General features: G+C 35.9%; 2 protein-coding genes across 2 annotated transcripts; one reads left to right on the forward strand and one right to left on the reverse strand.

Annotated features, from left to right (window-relative positions):
- Positions 1 to 626: 626 nt before the first annotated feature.
- On the forward strand, positions 627 to 1718 carry LOC103315995 (probable salivary secreted peptide). Its single transcript, XM_016987640.3, has 2 exons — positions 627 to 781; positions 1245 to 1718. Exon 2 carries the CDS (start codon positions 1254 to 1256, stop codon positions 1617 to 1619), a length of 366 nt encoding a protein of 121 aa, XP_016843129.1. The 5' UTR covers positions 627 to 781; positions 1245 to 1253; the 3' UTR covers positions 1620 to 1718.
- A 13270-nt stretch (positions 1719 to 14988) lies between these two features.
- Positions 14989 to 21304, reverse strand: LOC100114590 (lysosome membrane protein 2). The gene is made up of 4 exons (XM_001599503.6): positions 20020 to 21304; positions 18724 to 18998; positions 18191 to 18449; positions 14989 to 17330 (listed from the first exon to the last, which is right to left on the reverse strand). Exons 1-4 carry the CDS (start codon positions 20728 to 20730, stop codon positions 16941 to 16943), a joined length of 1635 nt encoding a protein of 544 aa, XP_001599553.2. The 5' UTR covers positions 20731 to 21304; the 3' UTR covers positions 14989 to 16940.
- Positions 21305 to 23969: the final 2665 nt, after the last annotated feature.

Below are 23969 nucleotides of genomic sequence, written 5' to 3' on the forward strand. Positions count from 1 at the left end.
TGATTTTGGCTGAAAATACTTCCATTTGATTAACATATTAATTAACAAAAATGGTAAATATTTTACAAGGTTTCTAACCCAATGTATGTCTTCTTAATTAAACAATAATGAACTTCATTTTTGATCCTATAATGTGTCTAAACAGAAATATGTATGCGTGTTTGTGTAAAAAAAAACTATAGAGGCACTTACGTATCAGCTGTAAATTAACTAATTATATCAGAATCCTGTTATAATAATTACATACTACTATTATTGTATATTTTAAATCAGCATATCTGTTATTTATACAATTTTATACTTATTTTCAAACTTGTTTCGAGAACGATATTATTATTATTCTTTTTAGAAAATCATGTATTTACATATTATAGTTTTTATAAGCAATTTAGTGAATGTTTGCTGTATAATTTTCTGTTATAGCAGCTGGTTGTACTTGATAAAATTTTCATTATTACAAGAATAAATCATTGTCGGTATGTTAATGAATTGTACTTAGTCAATTAGAAGGTTTACTCATTTGTATATTTTTTATCTTCTGGGTGTTATCACATTTTACGGAAGTGGATTTAATTAATGAAATGTTACAGTCTGTGATGTCAGATTCTACAAAAAAACGGACTCATTAACTATTTTATACACCGGACGCGCAGTGCTATCTCTATCAACATTCGATATACTCACACGTTCAGATATAAAAAGCTTTAATACATTTGCTGCTCTTATTTAAGTTTTAGAAGCCGTGGAGTCGATCCGGTTTGGGATTTTAGTTATTTGTTGTGTAAGTTTTTCTATAAAATTTGAATATTCAAAATGTGTTCTATACTGCCATCGAAAAACAATAATATCTGACTCGATGGTTGAAAAATATTTATTAGTTCTTTGATTTTTAACTGAAACTTTACTGCAGATTACAATATTGTAAATGTTATGCGTATAATAATATTACAATATTGTAAATATAATATATAATAATATGAATATACATATGTATATACATTCGTAAAGATGAAACAATCAAGGGTAATCAGGATCAACTGTAGTGTAGTACTGGTATTATTCTTAAAAAATTCAAGTGATTGAAAATATTTCAGTAGCTTGTGGAAAAAATGTGAAATGTCATTTCGATTTATAATTCTAAATGCGATGTAAATAAAATATTTATCAGGATAAGATTCGACTTAAACATTATATTAGTTCGTAGAAATATAAAAATTTAAAAAATGCTAATTTTACTATCACAGTGTACCAAAATGGGTCAGATCTCAATCGCAACGTTCTTCACCATCGCTGCATCAGCTCTTCTGGCTGTGGGCGTGTCCGGCATTAAGTCCCACGACTTAGTTGTCGGCAACCGAATTCATGGCGACTTTCTTCTCGATCAGAAGCAGGTCGACAAGAGTGCCATACCCCTTTGGAGGTCTGAGCAAACTGTAACAATAAAGGGCGACGGCATCGCCAAGATCACAAGCATCGAAATCTACGATTTGAAACCTGAGGGACACAGTGCTACGCCCTCGATTCTCAAGGGCGGACCCGGTGATTCTTTTGTCACCGTACATTTCGAAAGTGAGAGGGGCCATGGCATTCACTTTCTCGTCAAAGTATATGCTAAGTGATCATAGATCAATAATGTCACTATGTACTTTTAATTGTTTCTAATTACATCCGATTCTCACTTTCTTCAAATAAATAAACAAATACGCGAGAAACATCAACCTTTTATATATTTCACTTTGGTACATTACCTTCAATTTTTTTTGATTCATGGCCTAAACTAAATAACTAATCGCCATTAACATGAAAATTAATTTAAGTGAAAATGAAAAAGTATATTTGTAATTTGTAAAATTTTATTGATCGGAATACCAAATAAGTATATTTAATTGCAGTAAGTATTAGAGAAAAAGAGCAAACAAAAAATGCTTGAAATGTTTTATTTATTGTCACTTTAGCGCAGCAAGAGCAATGTTCAGGCCATGCAATGGGCAACGTCATGAATAGGTATTTATGGTGAGAACATTTTTTAAATCCCGGCCAAAATTGGTATGCTAGTTCAGTATATCTTCAAAAGAACACATTTGGTTTTTACATTTTAGCTCTTTACTTGAGAACTGCTCGACGAAATCGTTTAGAATTTTAGTAGCAGATAGCTTTTTTATGGTGAATCACCAAATACAATTTTGAAGCATTTGACCACATTGCTTTAGAGATCTGAGGAATCAAAAAATTAAAAAAAAAATTGAAACCTTGATATCTCAAGAGCCATTGGGGTTTGAAAGCTACGCAATGAACTTAGCCAAACCACATAAAATATCTACTTTTTCACAAAATCTAAATTGCAAAAAGGCCTTTTCACGTCCGTAGTTAAGACACAAAAAAACTCATTTTGTTCAGTTTTCGATTTATTACTGAAAAAATAAGTAAACAAATCGCTTGAAATTTTAATGAGATATAGTTTGACAAGTTACCCATCGACATGATTTTTTCGTGAGGTTATGATGTTTAGTTTCAGAGATATGAATTGAAAAAAAAATCATCTTTTTCATTTTATCTGCCGAACAAAGCGGTCGATACCGAGGGCCAAACGAGGAAAAGTAGATAATTTTATCCTCTTTTAAATTCATTATAGCTAAATTGTTTGTGAAAGTGGGATGATTGAAAAAAACGAAAAATAGTGTTTTTCAAAAATTAAAAAATGACCATTAAAAAAATAGTTGAGAAAATAAAAAATAACTATTTTTTCGAATTCAGAATCCATAAATATATATGCATGTCAAATTTTATTGATATTGACGGAGTAGTTCCAAAAATATTACGGTATACATACGCGCACACACACACACGCGCATCCATACGGACATTCTCTAGAAACACTTAATTTGAACTTCTTACACACCAAAGAGTTTTGACAAAACTCAAAATTTTACTATTACAAAGCTTTCTCTAGGAGGAAGCAAAAGTTTATTTTGACATATATAGCTTGTTTCACATTGTTATATTAGAATATAAGCTACACGGGCCTATTGCAGTGCTCATCTTCAGCGGAGGCAATTTTGGGTTTTCAATGGTGAAAGTGTTTCTTATGACCAGAGTTTCGAGCATACATAGTTTGGTAACAATAACCAAAATTTTAGAAAATTTGTGAAGTTGGTAGGAAATTTTTGGAGAATTTAAACAAATTTATTTATTTCTTTATTCAAACAAGCGCTAAGTATTTTTATTGGCTAGTTTATAAGGCCAAACAGGTTACTACGAATTAAGTTAATTATAGCAGCGAGGAATAAGGTTAACTCGTACAAGTGTATGTTGGTATTTCTGCATATAATCCGAATATATTGGTTTTTAAGTATTTATTTTATTCATGCGTTCGTGTACTGTTGGGTACATGCGCACATTCGTGTACGTTCACGTACATTTGCGTACGTTCACGCACGTTTGTGTACGTTTACGTATATTTCCGTACGCTGCTGTAAAAAATGTTCAAATCCCAACAAAATTGTACGCAAATGTACGCAAATGTACGTAAACATACGCGAATGTACTAAAATGCAACAAAGTTCTGCGAGTAAAATTCGCGCGCGGGGAAAAAGCTTCGCGCGCGACGTGCCGAAAGTATGGCTTACCTCTCCCACGTGCTGCGCTGTATGATCGGCGGCTGCAAATTTTGCCGCTCGAGTCTTTCTAGTCGCGCCTCCACTGCGGCTTCTTCTGGACACCATTATCTAAGCTACAATGTAATCATCAACATTACGTATGCTACTACATGATACATTGTATAAACAGTACTACTAACGTTTTTGTCGACTGCGCGATGCTACCTGTCACTTGGTCCTGTCGTTTCGTCTGTAATACTTTTACATTAGCGGTTTTATGCAAGTTTATGCGCGCCACCTTGCCAACAATGACAGTATCATGAGAGCCAATGGATTTCATTTTCTGTCGTTTGACTTCTGTTTTTTGGGGGCGGGGCTATACCATGTATTTACTTATAACTTTGACATTTCACTACAGTTTTTACTGCTGGCTGTTATAGATTGATTATTTTTATATCACATACGTAAAAACGTGTTTTATTTTGCATTATCTGTGAATCACTACATTCATAAGTAGTACTTTTTAGTATAATTTATGAGCTCCGTGATCATGGATGAAGAAGTATTTTCGGAAGTGAAAAAAGTTAATAATCGTTTGAGGAAAGGTGTTGACAAGAATGAGAAGAAAAGATATCGACTTAGTGGTAAAAAGATGAATGTCCGCAAAATTGCTGTCCGTTGGTGAAATTATTTATCGTGTTCTACTGCATATATGTGTGTGCGACCGTGCTGATGTATTTCGTGAATAGTACATATACAACTGATACAATGCAGCAAAGCTGATTCCTTTTTTTCTTGGTGTTCGATAAGCGGAAAGACGTGGATTTTTCATTTTGTCGTCCCGTATTTAGTCACGACCGCGGTACGGAAGTGCCTTACAGTTTTGATACCTCACAAAATTTTGCGACCGATCGGGCTGAAATTGTAGGAGAAGTTTCCTCGTCTTTGGCTCGGAGACGCCTTGAGCTCGTGCTACCTCGCCTTCGACTCGTACTGCAAAACACACAAGGTCAAAAAGCCTGCTTAGCCCTTGATGCACACCATACTTTTTGTGACGCATGTATGGATTTTCACGTTTTTATAGCTATAAAGCGGGAGTAAATTAGTTTTTTTTACACGGCCACTACACAGCCAGAATTTTTTAGAAATAATAGTTGTTATTAACATTGTTGAAAACCATAATTTTCAGTTTACAGCAAAATTTCGTTTGCGAGTGAATTGTACTCATCAGCTTTTAATTAAGTAAGTTGTTGAATCTTGTATTTATTGCACACCCGACCGAAATGGCCACTTTTTGCGCCTGAAAATCGGGGCAAAAGTACCATATTTTTCCCGTAAACCTATGTTTGCGGGGAAAAAGTAAAATCAGCGGGGCAAAAGTATTTTTTTTTTTTTTTTTTTAATGAATGAAACAAAAATATAAAAAAACACGTCGACTTCGATTTATAGAGACAAATAGTAGCCATTTCAGTCGAGAGTGGAGTAAAGTACTATATGCAACACCGGACGAAAGTAGATTTTTACCGCTGGTGGGTTTACTGCCCTCGCGAGAAGATTTTTCCCTCGGGTGCTTACTGCCCTCGCTTCGCTCGGGCAGTAAATGCAGCAGCGGTAAAAATCTACTTTCGTCCCGTGTTGCATAATGTACTATTACGTACGAGATAAAGGCCAAAATATAACTCTAAGCTTGTAAAAATATGGAAAAATTCTTTAAAATTTTCGGACTACATGAGACATGTTTCACCGAAATTGTTATTGAATTTATTTGCGCCCTTGGTACGCAATATTTACTACTATATGTATTGGGTCGTCAGGATTTAAATACCCGCGTTTAATTAGAGCTTCCTGAATTTCGGTAGAAATGAAATTGTCTACCGAAATGAAATAAACCAGAAAGCGCTGCTCCTTGTACGACTGCTGATGTACAAAGGGAGGCGGTGTTTGTCCTTCGGGAATCGTCCAAGTTAGTTTTTCAGATCTCAACAAAAAAATTATTAAAATTGGATCGTTACGAAATTGTTGAAGCCAGCAAAATATAAGCCGTGCGTGCGATCGAGCAAGCATCAGCAGCGCGTGGCGCGCTTGATAAACCTGCGTTCAACGAAGCTCCGCCCACTTTTCAGTCAAACACTTAGAATTCCCGTATAACATGCAATGGAGGCGTGTGTTAGGATACGCTATGAAATTTTTTGAAAATATAGATGAATGTTTGTCATAGATAAAAAGTCCTCTCATAAACCAAATTTTTATGGTATGTAATAGCATATTACATACACATCGCACATTTTCAGTAGGATTTTCGACGGCATGGAGGCAACTTCGTGGACTAACATCTTCGCGCGCCCCTGTCGTCGTCCACCTCTCTCTAACCTTGTTGAATTCGATCAGTCTTTTCCGCGCACTCGACAGCTAAGAAAAAGGTTCAACTATTAACTTGGTTCTTTAGCATGCAATAATTGCCATAATTTGATGTTTATTACCTCTGAAGAGGGGCGATTAATCGCCCGCAACGTTAGTAAATAAAATGTCTTAAAAAATAATTTAGTTCGCTGCGGTCATTCCCTTCTATCTTTAATTAATATTATTTAATTAATAACAAATGAAGTAATTACGAAAAATTTATTACAGTTTCATTGCGATAATTACATGTTTTAAATGTAAATATGTAATTTAAACACTTCATTATTATAACTCTTATGCTAATAATTATTTTTGCAGAACCGATATTTAATAAGTTCAATGGAAAAAAGTAATATCGTTCACTGCAAATGTGATATGAAAAACGCGTCCACTATTTTATTGTCCGACTTTTCGAACTTTTAATATTTCAGGAGAAAGAATAAACAAGATGTGATTGAATCTCCGGTCGAATCGATGACTCCAGATGATATAGAAGAGTCGAATTACGCTACAGATGTATGTAAGGATGGATCAACTTCAGATGTTCTTGGAGAACCTGTAGAACCAATTACTTGTTCTACAGGGGATGAAATATCGAATGAAAGTTGCGCTATACACTGTGATTCAGTAGAAACTGATTGCATGATCCGCGGATCAATCCACCAAGGGGATCAACGGTTTTCACTTCCATCGAGAGGAATTCAGTGTACTGCAATCTCAGCAGCAACAATTATTATGAGTCAAGTGAAAGATGAGAGTCCAAGAAAATGGACAACTTCAGATATTGATATAATTTTGCATTGCGGTGACGGCTTGTTCAACGAGAGCTTGAACGCACGCAAAAGCAATCCAGATGGAGAAGAGAATCCACTTTATCTTACTGCCGAAGAGTTACTTTCAGAAGTAACTCTTGCTGATCGAAGATATGGGATATTGATTCGAGAAATTATTTACGAACACATGACTAATGATTTCACTGAGATAAATTTCCCTACCTTGAGATCTCTTTTGCAAAATATGAATTCCACAACTGATATTGGCATTTTTACGTGCAATGGAATTTCTATAGCATTATTTAAGATCGATGGTGCGATAGGCTATTTTGATCCTCACTCTAGAGGACCGTATGGTGAACCAACAAGCGATGGAACTGCTTGCGCTATTATTAAATGTGATCATGCAAAATTACATGATCATCTACAGTCTATTTTTCCACAAAAGAGAGGACATTTAGTTGATGGCCAATTTCAATTTACTGTCCTGGCAATACAAGCATTAAGCGACAACGAAAATATGTCGTCTGAAGAAAGAAGCCCTGTCATCGATAATCCATCAGCTGCGATTGACAATTCAACGAATAATGATGATGGTGTAGGACTTAGCGACGTCGCAGAGGAAAATGAACAGCATGACATAATAACATCAACAGTGGCAGAGGCTAATACAGCAGAAGAATGTTGTATTTCGTATGATACACAGGTTCAAAAAACTGGTATGAATAGCATTGTGAATTTCATGTGGGTATGGAATAAGCTTAATGAGGCTTACGGGCTTATGGAACGGCTATAAGGAAAGCTATCGAAAACAGCGCACCTTTATGCATAGAATGTATTACACAGTCTGTAAACGTGATTAAAAGCAAGGAAGACTGGTCATGGGAAATTAAATGTAGAGCATTGATAAATGACATTGGAAAATTAGCTAATCACATACTGGGATATCACTCACTTTGCACTGATATCTACTACACGTGTGAAAAATTACCAGAAACAAATATGGTACCAGCAATCGAAGCAGCTAATTTATTCGTAGAGGTTCAACAAGCTTTATTTAGAGCTAAGAACAATGTAAATAGCTTACTATACCAAGTGACAACAAACGATGTAGAAAGCCACTATAATCTCATCGCAAAAACTATCGGAGCAAAACGTCTTCATTTGGCGAAAAGGAACGGTTACGAGAGTCGGTGTCATGTTGCTGTAATAAAAACCAACAATGATGAAACATTTACTCCGATTTGCACTGCTCTTAACGTTAGTTCTCCAGCAACTGGTGCATACTTGCAACAGAAGCGAGCTGCTAAAAATGCTGCGAGAAGAGGTCGAATAGCAGAATATGGTAGGAATAAGAAAAAGGCAAGGTACGCTCCTGCCGATGCCAATTATGGACCCAATGCTACTCAATCGGATGCTAATCCTGAAGTATATCTAGCTGCAATTCATGAGCACTATCAACTCCTGGAAAAATGGAAACTTGAAAGAGCGATCATCGAAGCAGAAACTAGAGATCAAAGTGACTCGACTAAGTGGAGAAATATGCGAAAATGGCTGATTACAGCTTCTAAGATTGGAAGGATATGCAAGAGACGAGCGACCACGGCTTCTGCCAATTTAGTTTGCGACATTCTATACTCTCGTTCGATAAAAGGTAATGAAGCAATAAACTACGGAATTGCAATGGAAATCGTAGCGAAGTTACGAGACGAAGGGTATAACATCCAATCTTGTGGATTAGTTCTCGACGCAGAAGTGCTAGGAATGGCTGCTTCACCAGATGGTTTGTTGGACGATGATAAAACGGTTGAAATAAAATTCCCTTTCGCAGCTAAAGATATGCACGCAAATGATGCTGTTAGAAATAAAAAATTGTAGATGATAATTCAGAATACGAAGACATTGACAATGATGTTGAAAATTCATTTTTAATGAACGAGGAAGAAGAATCTAGGAGTAATATCGACCTTTATAGCACAATGGATTATACTGAAAATGAAGTGATGTACTAAAATTACGAAATATAAGGCACATATATTTCTCGCGTAGAACTATCGCACAAATGTTATGATACTTATTTCTTGCGTTGGATTATCGCGCAAATGCAGTGATTAATCAATTCTTGCGTTGAATTATCGCGCAAATGTAGTGATTAATCAATTCTAGCGTTGAATTATCGCGCAAATACAGTAATTGATCTATTCTTGCGTTAAATTATCGCGCAAAGAAAGGGTTCCTATGGATTATGATGCGTCTCCGATTATCACGAGTAATCGAAATGTCATGACGCTGTTATGTTTGAAAAAAATGTTTAAATATGACACAAACTGACAAATTAATTAAACAATTGTAATATTTTCTCAAATATATTGAAAATTCGAAGTATGTTATCAAGTATTTTATACAAAATATAATTAATTTTAGGTATTGTTAAAGGGGCGGTAAAATAGCATTTTAATTAATCGTAATTTATCTATTGATAACAGTTATACTGTGAAAAATTTCATTTAATAAAATACGTGAAAGCTCTAATTATAATGAAATATGTTTTCATAAAAACAATTAAAAAATGTTAAAAACAATCAAATGCATATCTACAACTAATAGTCGTAAAGATTTTCATACCGAGTTATTATTATTTTGTGAATATAGAGCTTTACATTAAACATGTTTCTGTATTGAGTCAAAATAATACAATTGTTTTATTATAAATAGCCTCTCTAATCCAAACATCAACCTCACCGTCAAGTGGTGGAACCTGTTTTCACAAACGAGGCTCTGATGATTGATAATACATAATAATATGTATTATATAAATAAATAATTTCAAAATGTCTGTTTCCAAGTTATAATGATTAAGATAGTTTGTGGAATGTATCTTAAATCACTAGTGATTGAAAAATCGCCATAAAAAAACGCAAATGCGTAAATGAAAATCTTGTTTTTAAGAAATTGGTAAAGCAAAAACAGAAAAAATGAGCCTTGGTATAGATTACAATCCATTAAATAGAAGCTGAGACGTAAGCGATGCAGTTTTCAATTATGCAAAATATACAGGGTGAGAAACAAGATTTTGAAGCTTAATATTTTTGAAACTAACTGGTATCATAAACAACAAGGTACTATATAATGCTAACTAAATCCTAAATTTGAACTTGATTAATGCCTTTTTACTCCAGTTACCGCGTCACGTAGAAAAACGACTTTTTTCATTGTTGATGTTTTTCTCAAGATCTACCCCACGAAATGACTTGAAATTCAAGAGAAGTATGGTCCTAATTACTGTCAATAATCATGATTTTTTTTAGAAAGATTCAAAATTTAGTTTTCGAGTTAAAACAATTTAAAAAATTTGCGCTTTATGGTGTGTAATAAAAAAACGACGAACGATAATATAAATTTTCCGCGGTAAAAAGATAGGTAATTTTATTCTCTTTTAGATACATATTAAGCAATTTACTTTCGTCTACTTTTTCAATAATTTTATTAGAAAAAACTGAAATCTCAAAACTAAAAAATCGATATAAAAAAAAGAGTTGAAAAAATGTAAAAACGGACTGTTATCCCGCTGAGTATTCGAAAAACAAAGAAAATGAGACTTGGTAGATTGAAATCCAGTAGAAGTAGAAACTGAGCTAGAGGCGATACAAACGAACACACACACACACACACATCCATACGGACATTTTCTAAAAACACTATTTTTCAACTTAAAATACCTCAAAACATATTTCCCACATGTTTTTACACAAACTCCAAAAATTGCTATTACAAGGCTTAGGAAGGAAGCAATCGTATTTTTTATTTTAAAAAATTGGGGTCTTACACATTATTATAGGTTAAAAATTTAATTAGATTGAAGAAATTTATAAAAAAAACTCACCTTATGTCGGGCTTGAACCCGGAACTATCAAAATAGTATGCTGATACGTAACCCACTCGGCCACGAACATCGTTGAGACATTACGATCAAAGTCGCATATGTTCATTGAGCGGTAGAGGATATTTTGTGTTAAAATTTGTTAATTAAGCATATTTTATAAATAGAATTTGTTAATTTTCATGTAATACGTCGGACGATTATAATAACGTAAAAAAATCATCCCATTATCGTCTTGCATAGTAGACATTGAACAAAAAATTATTTGTGATTATAGCTAAATTATAAACTAGAAAGAAAAAATGTAATCAGCCGCGAATTCAACTAAATTTTTGATATATTTAGAAATGACAACAAAGCTCTATTGAATACAAAGATAGAAAAATATTTAGCTGAAAAGAGGTTTTTTTAAATTTTGACCCTTGATCCTACAATGATTTAATAATTCAATTATAAATAATTACTGAATTGCATTATAAACAATTACTAGTCCATTAAATTTACAGAAAAAATACTCATTATTACATTCATTCATGTTTCGATTTCAAACTTCGCGATATTATTTGAGACAGAAGGCAGAAACTGTAACAAATTTCTTCGCTCTTGCTGCACGAGCAGACGACATATCGGTATAATTTTGCATTGTTTATTTCGACGCATTAGAGTATTCTGTTGCTAAATTTCGATAACATGCCACCTGTAGAAAAATCCATTTATAATTTATTATTAAATAAAGCCGTAATTCGTGGAGAAAAATCACGCGTTCTGATTGGTTGTCAGGATGGGTCGAGCACTCTTAATATTAGTATAGTTCTGACCAATGAACTTGTACAATGTACTTCAGTCAAATTTACATCATGGTGAAAAAGACCTGTTATGGCAGAATTGAGCGAGGTTCTGCAGGCCATATGTAAGCCTTCGACGTTGATTGGTAGTCTCGTTGTATAAAGTTGCTATGATACCAGTTGATAATACCGGCTTTGTTACTGAATTGCGGAATTTTATTTGCAAAAAGTTAAGTCTTTCCACTTGCACTCCTATCGAATGCAAAGAATTGCTCACCATAAACAGGAAGAACTTTAAGGCAATCTCACCAAACTTGAGGGCAGTGCACATTTTTCCCTAAAATTTTTTATTGAACCGTAGCGAGGATGACAATATCGACAGTGATAACCGCGGAAGAAGTAGTGAACGTATCCCAAGAAAGAAGGAACGCCGCGACGAGCTTTTCAAATAATAGCGCCCCTATAGGAAGCATAGAAAATTATATGCAATTCAAAACGTTACTTAGTGGGTACTAGAACTGGTGGTGTCGCCACCTAGCGGTCGGATGCGATAATACTAGAGCAGTAACGCACACTGCGAAATTCGTACCAACTCAGCCTTATAGGAGGCTGTGTTAGGAAGGGCTTATTTGAGATGCATGCGCCTGCATGCGGGTTAGAACAATAAAACGATTGTTTATAAAAATCGCTGCCAATTCTTTGGCACGTAGCTGCCTCCAACTGAATTTATAGTTCCAATACATAAAATGTTGTTCAAATATACAGTATTGTCTTGTCTTGAAACTGTGGGAATATGTTCCCGAAGTGTTCCAAGGATCTCATGAATTATTTCAGAATTTTTTCATAAATATTCTTCGAGTTACAGAGGGTCAAGTTGTAGGTGATCTAAGCATTTTTTGCATTTTTAAAATGATAAAGGTAAATGTTAACTAAAACAGAACGGCTTTCGTCAAAATGGCTTAACATTTTTACAGGAAATAGATATTATGTATTGCTGACTCCTAAAAGAAAGCTTTGTAAAAGTCAAATTTTCAGTTTCGCTGAAACTTCGTAGAAGTGCATTTGGAGTACGAATCATGCGTTTTTAGAAAATGTCCGTGCGGATGGCTGTGTGTATGTACGTATACCGTCATAATTCTGGAACCACGCGATCGATCGTAATAAAATTTAACATGCATATATGTTTTCTGATTCTGAATTCGGAAACATTTTTTTTTTATGATTCTGATCATTTTATGGCCATATTATAGCCATTTTTTGATTTTTGAAAAAAAAATTTTCCGTTTTTTGATAATATGATCTATACAATATATTCAACAATAGTGTACATATATAAAAGAGCATAAAATCGCCTACTTTTTTCCGCAAGATTTTCCAGATTGACCGTTCCGTTCAATTTTTATGATAAAAAAGGTGATTTAAAAAAATTAATATCTCCAAAACTAAATCGTCAAACATTTTACCAAAATGTATGACAATAAAAAACGATAATATCTATTTGCTGTAAAAATTTTAAATCATTTTGATGACTAGTTTTCAAGCTAAAAATCGAAAACTAAAAAAAATGGGTTTTTCATGTCGTACGATTACGGGAGTAAAAAGGTTTTAATTAAATTGAAATTTTGGGGAAATATCGATCTTTTGATCACCTCGGCTAGGTTTTTTTTGCAGCTTATGAAACTGATTAGTTTAATAAGTATTAAGATTCAAATTCTTTGTCTCTCACCCTGTATACCGTGTATAACTGAAAATTACTATTTTCGTTAAACCTTACAACTTGCTAACTAAAGTTCAGAATGTTGAGAGAATTCATGATTTTATGAGGTTATGAGAACCCTATGGTATTTAAAATATTAGAGTTTAAATTTTTCATGAAAGGTTATGTATCACCAAAAATCTTAAGAAAATATTTTTTTTAATGAGTAATATGATTCATTAAATTAAAGTTATAAGTAATGATCATTATAATAGAGAAAAATACCTTAAATAACAACCATCAACTTATTACCATCCCATTATCGCATGCAGAGTGACTATTAGCAAATAAGTTACGTGAAAATTTTGAATATTGTTATTTATCAGTCCTATAATGGTCATTACTTTATATTTTATCATAATACTCATTAAACAAATTATTTTCTTAAGATTTTTGGTGTTTTAAAAGGTGATACATAACCTAAATATCCTCGAGATAGAGACAGCTCGCCGAGACCTGCCAAAACTACCAGTGAACACTCGCTGTTTTTACTGAAAAGTCGCTACTGTGGCACACTCGCTAAAACTACCGTTTTTTACAGTAGAAATGGCTGTTTTTTTTTTAGTGTAGGCGTAAACTGTAATTAAGATATAAACGTAAGCAATGTATTTTTGCGTATTTGTAATTTCAGTGGGAGTGTTAAGAATGCTCAAGAAATGACAAATACGAGTATTCTACCCGCTCGATCTATGATTGGTTTCTGCTTCTTAATTTACTAAAGCTGTCGACGCGTGGCGCTGGCGCGCTTGCAGCTTCGCTTGGCGTCGCGACTCCGTACACGCCGGACGTTCGTGACTGTATAACTGAATTCTTTCTAAGTTTAATAAAGATATTTCCACATCAGCAGTTATTTATTTATCAATACGGATCACTAAAATATTTTAATTAATTTTTTTACATTAAAATTTGATAAAACTGGTCACTTAAACTTAACTTTGTAACGAATTTCAACCGTTAATTTTCTACCAGGGAAACTATGCTGTAAAAATAGCTATTGCGCATACTATTTGTTATATAGAATTACTTAAAACAAGATCACTCTGTGCTACTAGCGACCAATTATGAATAAAAATCGTAGAATTATCACAATTCCATAGAAAACTTCGCATGAAGTCTTAGACTAAGAAATGCTTGTTATTTGTTACAGTATATATCTAGTGAATATGATAACTAGAAAATATATCTATTTTTCACAAATTTTTACTGATAAATAGATACGAACCAAAGTGAATTCGTTTTAATGCATTCCAGATAGTAAAATTTGAATGCAATGATTTTTTGAAGGAATACATCTTTATCTCGTTCCAGCAAACTATCTGGACTACGATCGTTGCAAATTTTTTGTTTATACAGATTCAGAAAGAAGGGCCTTAAATAAAAAATAAAAATTACATAGATGCTATATTTGTTATAAAAATAACCCAACTTATATTATTCTAGAATAATACATGATGATAAAGCTCAAAGCAGAAATATATAACAAGCCCAATGATATATTATATACCAAGAGTAAAGTGGACTTTTTTAGACCGAGTGTGGAGTTAGCATTACAAGGTAAAAAAAACACAGCCATTGGTGCACACCATATATTTTTTGTAACGCGTGTGTTTCTTAAACGTTTTTAGCGGGGCTGACATAACTATTTTTTGACACGGCAACCACGCTCTTGCTCAGAATTTATATGAAAGCAAAACTTAATTCTTTTAAAATAATAAATAAATAATATAAATTCATCGAAACCAGCGCTTTTTCAAAAAGTAAATATTATTGACATTCAAATAAAATAACACACATGCTATATACGTCAATATATTGTATTCAATATTTATCCTTTATTTGACATTAGAAATTACCAATTATTTACATTTTCAATGGCAGTAGTATAATGTATAAAATATTATTCAACTAAAATTAATTATCTTCGAAAAATATATTTATATGGCACTAGACTCTATCGAGACTTGACGAAAAAATCACACTATAATCTCACTAAGTTTTGATCCCTTAAAATAACAATCCAAGTAATTACAGTAACGATATGATTTCGCGACCCGATACCCTCGCACATTCTCAAATCCGATATACTTGCACACATATAGACAGTTCGTTGTGAAATCTCGCTCACATTTATGATATACAAAAAAAATCGCTTCAGGAAAAACGCCATCGTTGGCACGCTGCTGCTCCTGTTGCCCTTCCAAAAGACCGAAAACGAATCACTCACATTGCAAGCCAAAGTAATAACGCGTATAATCACAAGCCAAGGAAACGTATGAAAAAAATACAATTTCTCGCTCATCTCGCCTCTCACGCAGAATTATCAGCAGCAGCCAGTGGAGCATTATGCAAGAGCACGCGCAGCGCTTGAGCCCTTGAAAAAATAATTGATGTTATGCTCTAACTCGCCGGCGAGACCTTATCGCAACGCGCTATCGTGTACAGCTTCTTGTAAAGCTTGGAAAAAGGTCTCCGGAGTTCACGCGTTATACTTTTTTGTTTTCATTCACGAGACGATACGCCCCGCCACCGACAATGAGCGAGAGGGCTATCGTCTAGATGTGAGTGTATATATATATATATATATATATATATATATATATATATATATAATACGTGGCGTGATGCTGCGCACTCGATATCTTTCTTATATATACATTTACGCAAGTACGTGCAGCGTGATGTACGTAACATTTATTAAGCTTATTTTCCAAAGCGCGGCTTCCAGCAAATTTCACGGACAATTGCATAAAGTTTCGCATGTATATATGTACAACTTAGTCATACGCATTGGCTCTTGCTCTAGATTTCGGGGAAAAGAGCAAAACTGTTTTTTTACTTTATTTTCCCTGTTGAAACTCGCAGCGAGTCAGCTTGATAGACAATCAGGTAAACATTCGAACATCCAGAGATATGAGCATTTAATTTTTATCCGATTATCCTGTTCCCTCACACACTGCACCATCGTAATGAAACCGAGTAACTATAATACAGACATAATATTACATACATATATAGCACGTATAAAAAAAGGCAAGCTCCTGCGCAGTACATTGAATTCGTGATTAATTTCGCAAGCGTATATAATCATCGTTTCATTAAGTTATATTTTTGTTTGCTTTTTAGGCGATTAGTTATTAGCGTAAAGAGCAGTCTTCCAAATTTAATCAGTTCTATATTTTTCCGAATCCCCGCGCATTATCGTTAAAAATACGATCGTATTATTATCCGCCGAAAACCGTGTCTAATCGCTATAAAAATAAGCTTTCTTCATTTCTTTCTTGATAAGGTATAAACTTTGATCGGCTCGTCAAACGGTATCTACTCTAAGAAGTTTGATTCCGTATGAAATCGTGAAAATTATGATGGTATACCTATGCAGAAATATAATAAATACATATACGAACATGAAGCTGAAATTTTCAGTCCTCCGCATTGTTACGTATTGATGATACAAAAATTGCATTAGCAAAAGCTAACAATGATAAAAGCCTTAAAATTAAAATAAGCAACAAGGTACGAGTCGTATAAAGCAGTCTTCCTTTTTGGACGTCCACCTAATATGTCAAACTCTCGATATCAAGAGAGACTTTCTGTACACCTACAGAACGCTTCTGAAAATCATCAAAGCTGCAGACCGACGTATGAGCAGCTTGTGCACCAAACTCCTACACCGCACAAAATAATTTAGCGTATACACACTCGGCGTCGTGGCGATTACTAAAACGTAATCGAACAAACGCGACGCCATCCTCATTCTTTCTCAAAATAAATGGAGCAGGGGCCAACGGACTTGGCCTCGCCTGTCTCGATGAGCGGATCCTGTCCTGAAACGTTTCTATGCAGTACGATGTGCTTCTCGTTTCGACGTTTGCTCAGCAGGCAGCCGAGACTGACGACCGCTAGAATGAGGCCCAAAAGGCTGCCCCAGTGTAGACAGGCCTCGACTGCACTGGCTGTGAAGTGGGCGTGATAGAGGATATTCATCACGGATTCGGGGATCTCGTCGATGCCGACCTCGACCCAGAGGATCGGCAGGATGGTACCGTCCTTGATACGGCCCATGAACGGCACCGCGTCGGCTTTGCGGGCTTCCAGGTTTATCTGCACACGGGACCAGCCGCCGATCGGCACGGCCAAACGCTGAAACAATCGAGGATTTCGTTTATTAATTATATTTTTGGGATTTATTGCAAAAATGATATCAGATAAGTATGTTAGAAGAACGTTCGGCATTTCAAAGGTTTATGATAATGTTTGATGAAACGTCGTTGAGAAGTCTTAATGAATGCAATTGAAAGTGACGATCACGCATGTGCAATATTTTCTCTGTTGCTATTATTACGATGAAAAAGCGCATCTAAGTGTGCGCTATCGTTGCTGTTTTAAGCTGAGAGGAAATTAGATAAGATTATTTGCCCGTGGCTTTTCCCATCTTCAGGCTACGTTACACCACGCGCGTCTTTCGGGAAAATCGAATATATACACTTGCTATCAGTGAATGTTTGTAATCTTTGCAATAAAGCTTAGCGATTTTACATCACACGCGAGCATGAATTTTTCAAATTGACCAAGTTGTCGATAAATGTCAGATTTGACACGTGTCAAGATTAGGATTACTACGAATGCTGTCGCATGCAAATTTTCCAAAGCGCCGCGTTGGTATCACGCTTTGCAAATTGCCGCAATATCGCGAATAAAAATCGTATTTTCTCGATCGCGCAAATTTTACTAATCATTTCCCTTATAATGATATCGATAATTAGGATGGCAATAATGTTTCTAATCATTTTTTCAAACCGTCAGTCAATATGATAAGATCTGTTTTTTTGAACGGCGTTAGAGAGTAATCTTGAAAAAGTGCGCGTTACAGGATTAGTGTACACTAAGTATAAACTAATGCTATCTTATTTCTACACCGATCATAGTTAGCGATCATCAGCTTCTAGCGTGACCGAATCGAAAGAATTAATAAGAAATAAATAAATAATTTTTCAACTCACTGGATGTAAATCAAGGTAAGATCCGTGAAGCTCCTCTTTGGGCTCCAATCCATCGACGTAGTCCAGCACTGACTTATCGGCTTGATAAAAGTGCGGGAACGAGGAGATCATAGGAGCCCCGAAATTGCAAGCTGAACTATTGAACAATCCCTTAGGGGCGCATACGTGCGTTACGTTTTCAGAATCTTCGAGCACTCTTTGACAAAAGCAAGAATTCTTCGTCGGAGTCGCCTCAAAAATGTCTTCTGGAAGCTTGTATCTGTAACATTATACCAATACATTAAGAATCTTTGTTGCTGCACAAGCGTTGAAAGAATGCCTTGAAGGTCGTGTAATTAAATTTCGTTGTTTGAAAAAATGTTCGATTCCGGAAAGCTCATTTTTCCAATTTTTTTTCAAAAACACCGTCCGAATAATCTCTGATCAACATGTGTCATAGCAGAAAAACTGGTTTGCGAGAATAATAAGGCACATCTGCTCAACTCGATTAATCTACGCGAATGTGCATACAAATGTGAGTAAGATTTTTTTACCGTAAAGTTGGTATCCCTTTGGAGTGGCCTTCGCCGTAATACTGAAGTGGAATGGACCGGCACATTTCTTTAGCGTAAACTTTGAGGGTGTAGTTGTGGTCGCGAATCATCTGTGGTGGGAACATACTGCCGTCCGAACCTTCGATCTTGTCACAGCTCTCGTCCTGCCAGACGTTGCGACTTTCCTTTCCGTTCATTCGCACGGTGTTGCCGAGATATCGCAGATCTTCTACGCCTGTGTCGATCGTCATGCGGTCGTTCGACAGACCGGCTTTCTGTGAGAAAAAATTGTAACCAAGTCGTTAAATTTATGAGACAGCTTTGCGGAATAAAGTGTCCCGGCAAATGGATATTAATCGCGAGCGATTGACCGTTGCTCCAGGGTTTCTGCAAACGTTTATTCTTTTGAGTCGAACTCAAGGGAGACAGTATCGTCTGCAGTTACTCGTTTGATAATTGTTATTTCAATTTAAAAAATTCAATCATCTGCACGCGCGGCCGTTTAAAAAGAGCGAATGTTTAAATGAGCCATTGATCGCGATACAATTAGAATATTCAATGTCCTTATCTGCAGTCAAAGGCTGCAGTTAAATTGAATAGAAACTAAGTACTAAAAGCTCGATAGCTTGATATTATCACTTGCTCGGCAAAATTGTCTGCGTGGTTCGGGATAAGTATAAAAATACGTCATGGAAAAGTTATAATGTTGGCATTAAAAAAAAAATATTACGTCAAATGAATTGCCTGTTATATTCGCTTTGACAAAAATCTATAAACCTTCATTTTTAGATTCATTTTCAAAAATCGACCTTTCATTTTTTCAACTTTCAAAAGAATATTAATTAATTTATTCTAAGCTGTGCGCATTTCTCACTGCACTAATTTGATAAAAATTTACGTAAGTTCATCTGATACATTTAGCATCTGAAACTGTCTAAAAGAATGTACGGCAGAGCAGATAAAATTGAATGTATATACACACAGATAGAGGGAACCTTTTTAGTCAAAGGAAAAATCGTTTTGATAAGATCAAAATCTTTAAAAAAACACGAACCGATCACGCTGTACACATCATTCGAGCATTGATGTTTGTTCAAAAACCCCCGTTTCAAGCTGAAGGTCGCATATCTTATGTTCGTGAAAAACGTAGAAAAACTGGGAAATCTCATTCATTAATGCAGTCGGCAATTAGCCAAAGACGATTAGGAAGGATTTCCCCGAATAGCGATTTCTCAAGCGCGCAAGTATATGGTAACACTCGAAACCCCAAATAAACAGCGTCATAAAAGTACTTACGAAAGCGAGTATGCCGAACTTGTCGAACGGAATGTTCTGCTGCCAGGCGAGCACGGGTTTGGAGATACGGAACAGCTCGTCGTCGTAGCCCCAGAGAAAGTCGCCGGCGCGCACTTGAATGAATGGCTTTGCGCGGATGGTCGAGAGAACGGCGGTGAGCGAGACCTGGGCGAGGAAGCTCATGTCTCTGGAGAAGGCCATGGCCGTGAAAAGCGGCACGTTCGGCACGACGATCCTCTCGTCGTCGGGGCTGCCGCCCTCCCACTGATACGTCCTCTGCTCCTGGTAACTCAGCCGACCGTCCTCTTCGATCTCGGGGTTGACGCGAGTCAGCGTCTCGCGATAGATGTAGGGGCCGAGCTCCTGGACGCGCAGTTTCTCCGCCTCGCCGTTCATGAACTCGTCGACGTTGGTGTAGTTAAAGATGCGGATGCGGTAGACGGCTCGCACCGAGGGACGCTGCCACCAAGCGAAGCTGAGGCTACCATTGCTCAGCTGCAGGTTCGAGACGATCGCGTCGTTGAAGAAGTCCGTCAGCCAGGTCAGGCTGAGCAGACCCAGACTGAAGACCGCCAGTGAACTAAGCAGCCAGACGGCCCAGTTGCGTGCGAACAGTCGACGGCAGCTCGGCATCGGAGCCGTCATGTCCGACGAGCTGCTCTCGTCTCTCAACTCCTTCACCGGCTGCTTTTTCTCCGCGCAGCTCGTCATGGCGATTGACGTCGGAGATCGGTTCGCGCTGGACTACAGTCGGACTGGCGATCGGTTATCGCGTGGCGTGATTCTCAGCTGCTGTTGTGTACTCAACTAGTATACGTGTAGCAGTCAAAGTGTCTGAAAAGCGTATTCAGTAGTCCGGGTAACAGCTCATGTTTGTGCTCCGGTCGACGCGACTTCTTCCGGTAAACTGAGTCGGTCAGCTCAAAGAGGTTCGCGATCAAGACTCGCGCGCCGATCGTCAGCTTATGTGCGAGCAGGCAGGGGTGTCGAGTGACTGGCTTATTGGTCGCCACTGTCGGTCCAGAAATCCACCGCCGGCGTTAGCGCGTTTTTTCCTCTCGCTCGACTTAATCGCTCCGATAACCTTGTTGCTACTCGCACTGCCGATGTCGTCGAGCCAAGCCTGACCCCGACGCATACTATAGGTATGATGGCTCTCATAGCTCGAAATCGCTTGGATCGATCTGTGTTATGTGCGTGTACTTGTGCTCTGCTATCTCTGTCTCCGCATACAGTCCGCGCTACCCCGAGGCGGCTCAGACGTGGCTGCGCTCTGGCTCTTTGGGAGATAAGGCTCGTCGAGACGCATCGCCCCCGCCCGCAATACTGCTGCTGATGCTTAGCTCCGAGTTGTCTGCATGATTTTTTCAGATGGTGGATTTTTCAGCCGTCATTTTGATTGGCAAATTTTCCTATAATGCTGCTTGATCCTTATACGATCCAGTGGAATAGTTTACAGAGATGAACTGTTGATTCTTGGATCGATAGTAAAAAGTTTTTGCGGTTAAAAGACGGTCGGTGGAATGTTCTGGAAGTGCTGGGTTTACTTTTGAGTTTCCATGCCGTCGAGTTCTATTTTCGATTTTTCGATCGAATTTTTGATTATTCGCACTTATTTATGAAATAATATATGAGCTATCATAATGAAGTTCAAGACCAATACCGCGAATTCAATCAGATCGATCTTCCTTATGCTGACCTTTTATAATCTTACGAAAATTATATGCACAAAAAGCAGTAGCTATAAAGATAAAAACGTCAAAAAATAATTCTTGTTAGACTGATATTCATTCATCCGTTTCCAAGATATTTGCGGGATACGATGTGGCGTGATGTCTTATTCATTTTTTCATTTAGCTCGTTTTTTAATTTAAAAAACAAGTTTATAAGTCACAGTTAGATTAAAGTGTATTTATGTTTTGATACGCAACTGTTCATAAAATACGTATGAATATCTCCTTTAAGGTTATGAAGGCTTCCAGTACAAATACATTTTTATAATTTAAATTAAAATATTTAATCTACATTGGTTATAATTATATTATAAATTCATAAAATGACATCGTAAGAATAGTAGATTTTGCTCTACAACAAATTTTTCATGAAGAAAATGACTTTAGTAAACTTACATCTTTCTTTGAAAGAAAAGGGTAGTAATGATGAAACTAAGATCAAAATTATTCTAAGTTTTTATGAAATTTTAATGACACCTTAGGCAGCGGCGATCCTTGATATTCTATAAGATGTTGTAATCTTTTTGCATTTACTTTCCTCTAAATTACAATTTGATTCCATTTTTCTATAATAGTTTAAAATGGAGCGAAAAGATGATTTAAAAATTTTTATACAAAATGTTTTGTCTTCAAATAGCGCAGACAATTTTTTACGTACCACTGCGATAAATACTATCTTGACTACTTTTTCTGAATATATTTCATTTATAAGTATTATGGCAGTCAATAAAACTGATCATTTTTGCTATACATGTGTATAACTTTAACTTTGATCTTAAAATGACTAATTTTTCTTAACGATCAAAAATCTATTGCAGTTTGCGTAAATAAAAGCTTAAAATCAATTAGCAATTAAAAATAATCCACTACTCTCCATTTTAGCTCTGTTTGCAACATATTGCTTATAATTATAATTATTTATATATATATATATATATATATATATATATATATATATATATATATGTAAATAAGTAATTACTCAAATTATAGAATTCTACGGGGAAAAAACACTCTTTTGGTTGCAAAAGCCGAGAAAAAACAAAAGCCGGGACACGCGTCCGCAACTTTTTTTTCTCATGTTTAGGAAATGCGAAATCACGTTACAACACTGAAAAAGTGCCTTGTGACACTGTTTCTTGAGCCACTCAAATTCGTCGAAAAATAGCCATTGTTCAAGGGCATGTACCTAATGCATAAGAGCACAAACAGAAAATATATTACAGTAGAATGAAAGAACGGGAAAAAAGCTTTAATTTAAAAAAATGCGTTGAAAATGCTTGAGTTTGTGAAAAGTTAGCTGCAATTGAAAATGTGGAAAAATCATGAATAAAGATACGAATTTCTTGAATTCGAAAAATCCTGCAATTTTCATGATTTTTTCACATTTTTAATTGTGCGTAATTTTTTACAAAATCAAGGAATTCAATGTTTTTCTTAAATTAAAGCTCTTTTCCCGTGCTTTCATTCTACCGTAATATATTTTCTGTTTGTGCCTTTATGCATTAGGTGTACACAAACAGATGTATACATGCTCTTGAACAATGGCTATTTTTCGACGCATTTGCGAGGGGCTTATAGAACAGTGTCACAAGGCACTTTTTCAGTGTTGGAATGTGGTTTTGCATTGTTCTAAACATGTACAACATGAAAAAAAAACTTCCAAATTCCAACTTCTGCAACCAAAAATAGTACATTACGATACGTGTGACTTAAATGGTTCTTTTTTACGTATAAAATTTTATAGCACAGACTGCTAAAATCCGCAAGTCTCGCCTATTCGTGACTTAACAGAGTATTTTAGCCACACAGTGCTATAAAGTGTATTTTCTCGTACAATATTTTCATTTCAAGTAAACATGTACAAAAATTTTGTATAACTTAACGATTGTGTCCCGTCCATAAAATTGGAAATCCCCACATGTACTTATAAGTCGGAACATTGTTTACACAAAACACGCATAAACGCAATCATAACTTGAAAATTTGTATGTGTCAACAACAATGTACGCGCACCATTTTTACTCTCCACGCACTCATCTGCATCGTGACGCAAGGGTATTTCGCACAACAGATCCAAAGCAATTTGTAGCTACATCATAGATTGCATTACGACTTTTTCCATTCCAGCAAAACATTGAACATTTATTTGGGTTAGACGCGTCCTCAGATTTGATAAGGCGTGTTTGGTAAGCAGTTGACGCAACAGCAATTTTT

Source organism: Nasonia vitripennis, assembly GCF_009193385.2.
Source record: "Nasonia vitripennis strain AsymCx chromosome 1 unlocalized genomic scaffold, Nvit_psr_1.1 chr1_random0013, whole genome shotgun sequence".
NCBI lineage: Eukaryota > Metazoa > Arthropoda > Insecta > Hymenoptera > Pteromalidae > Nasonia > Nasonia vitripennis.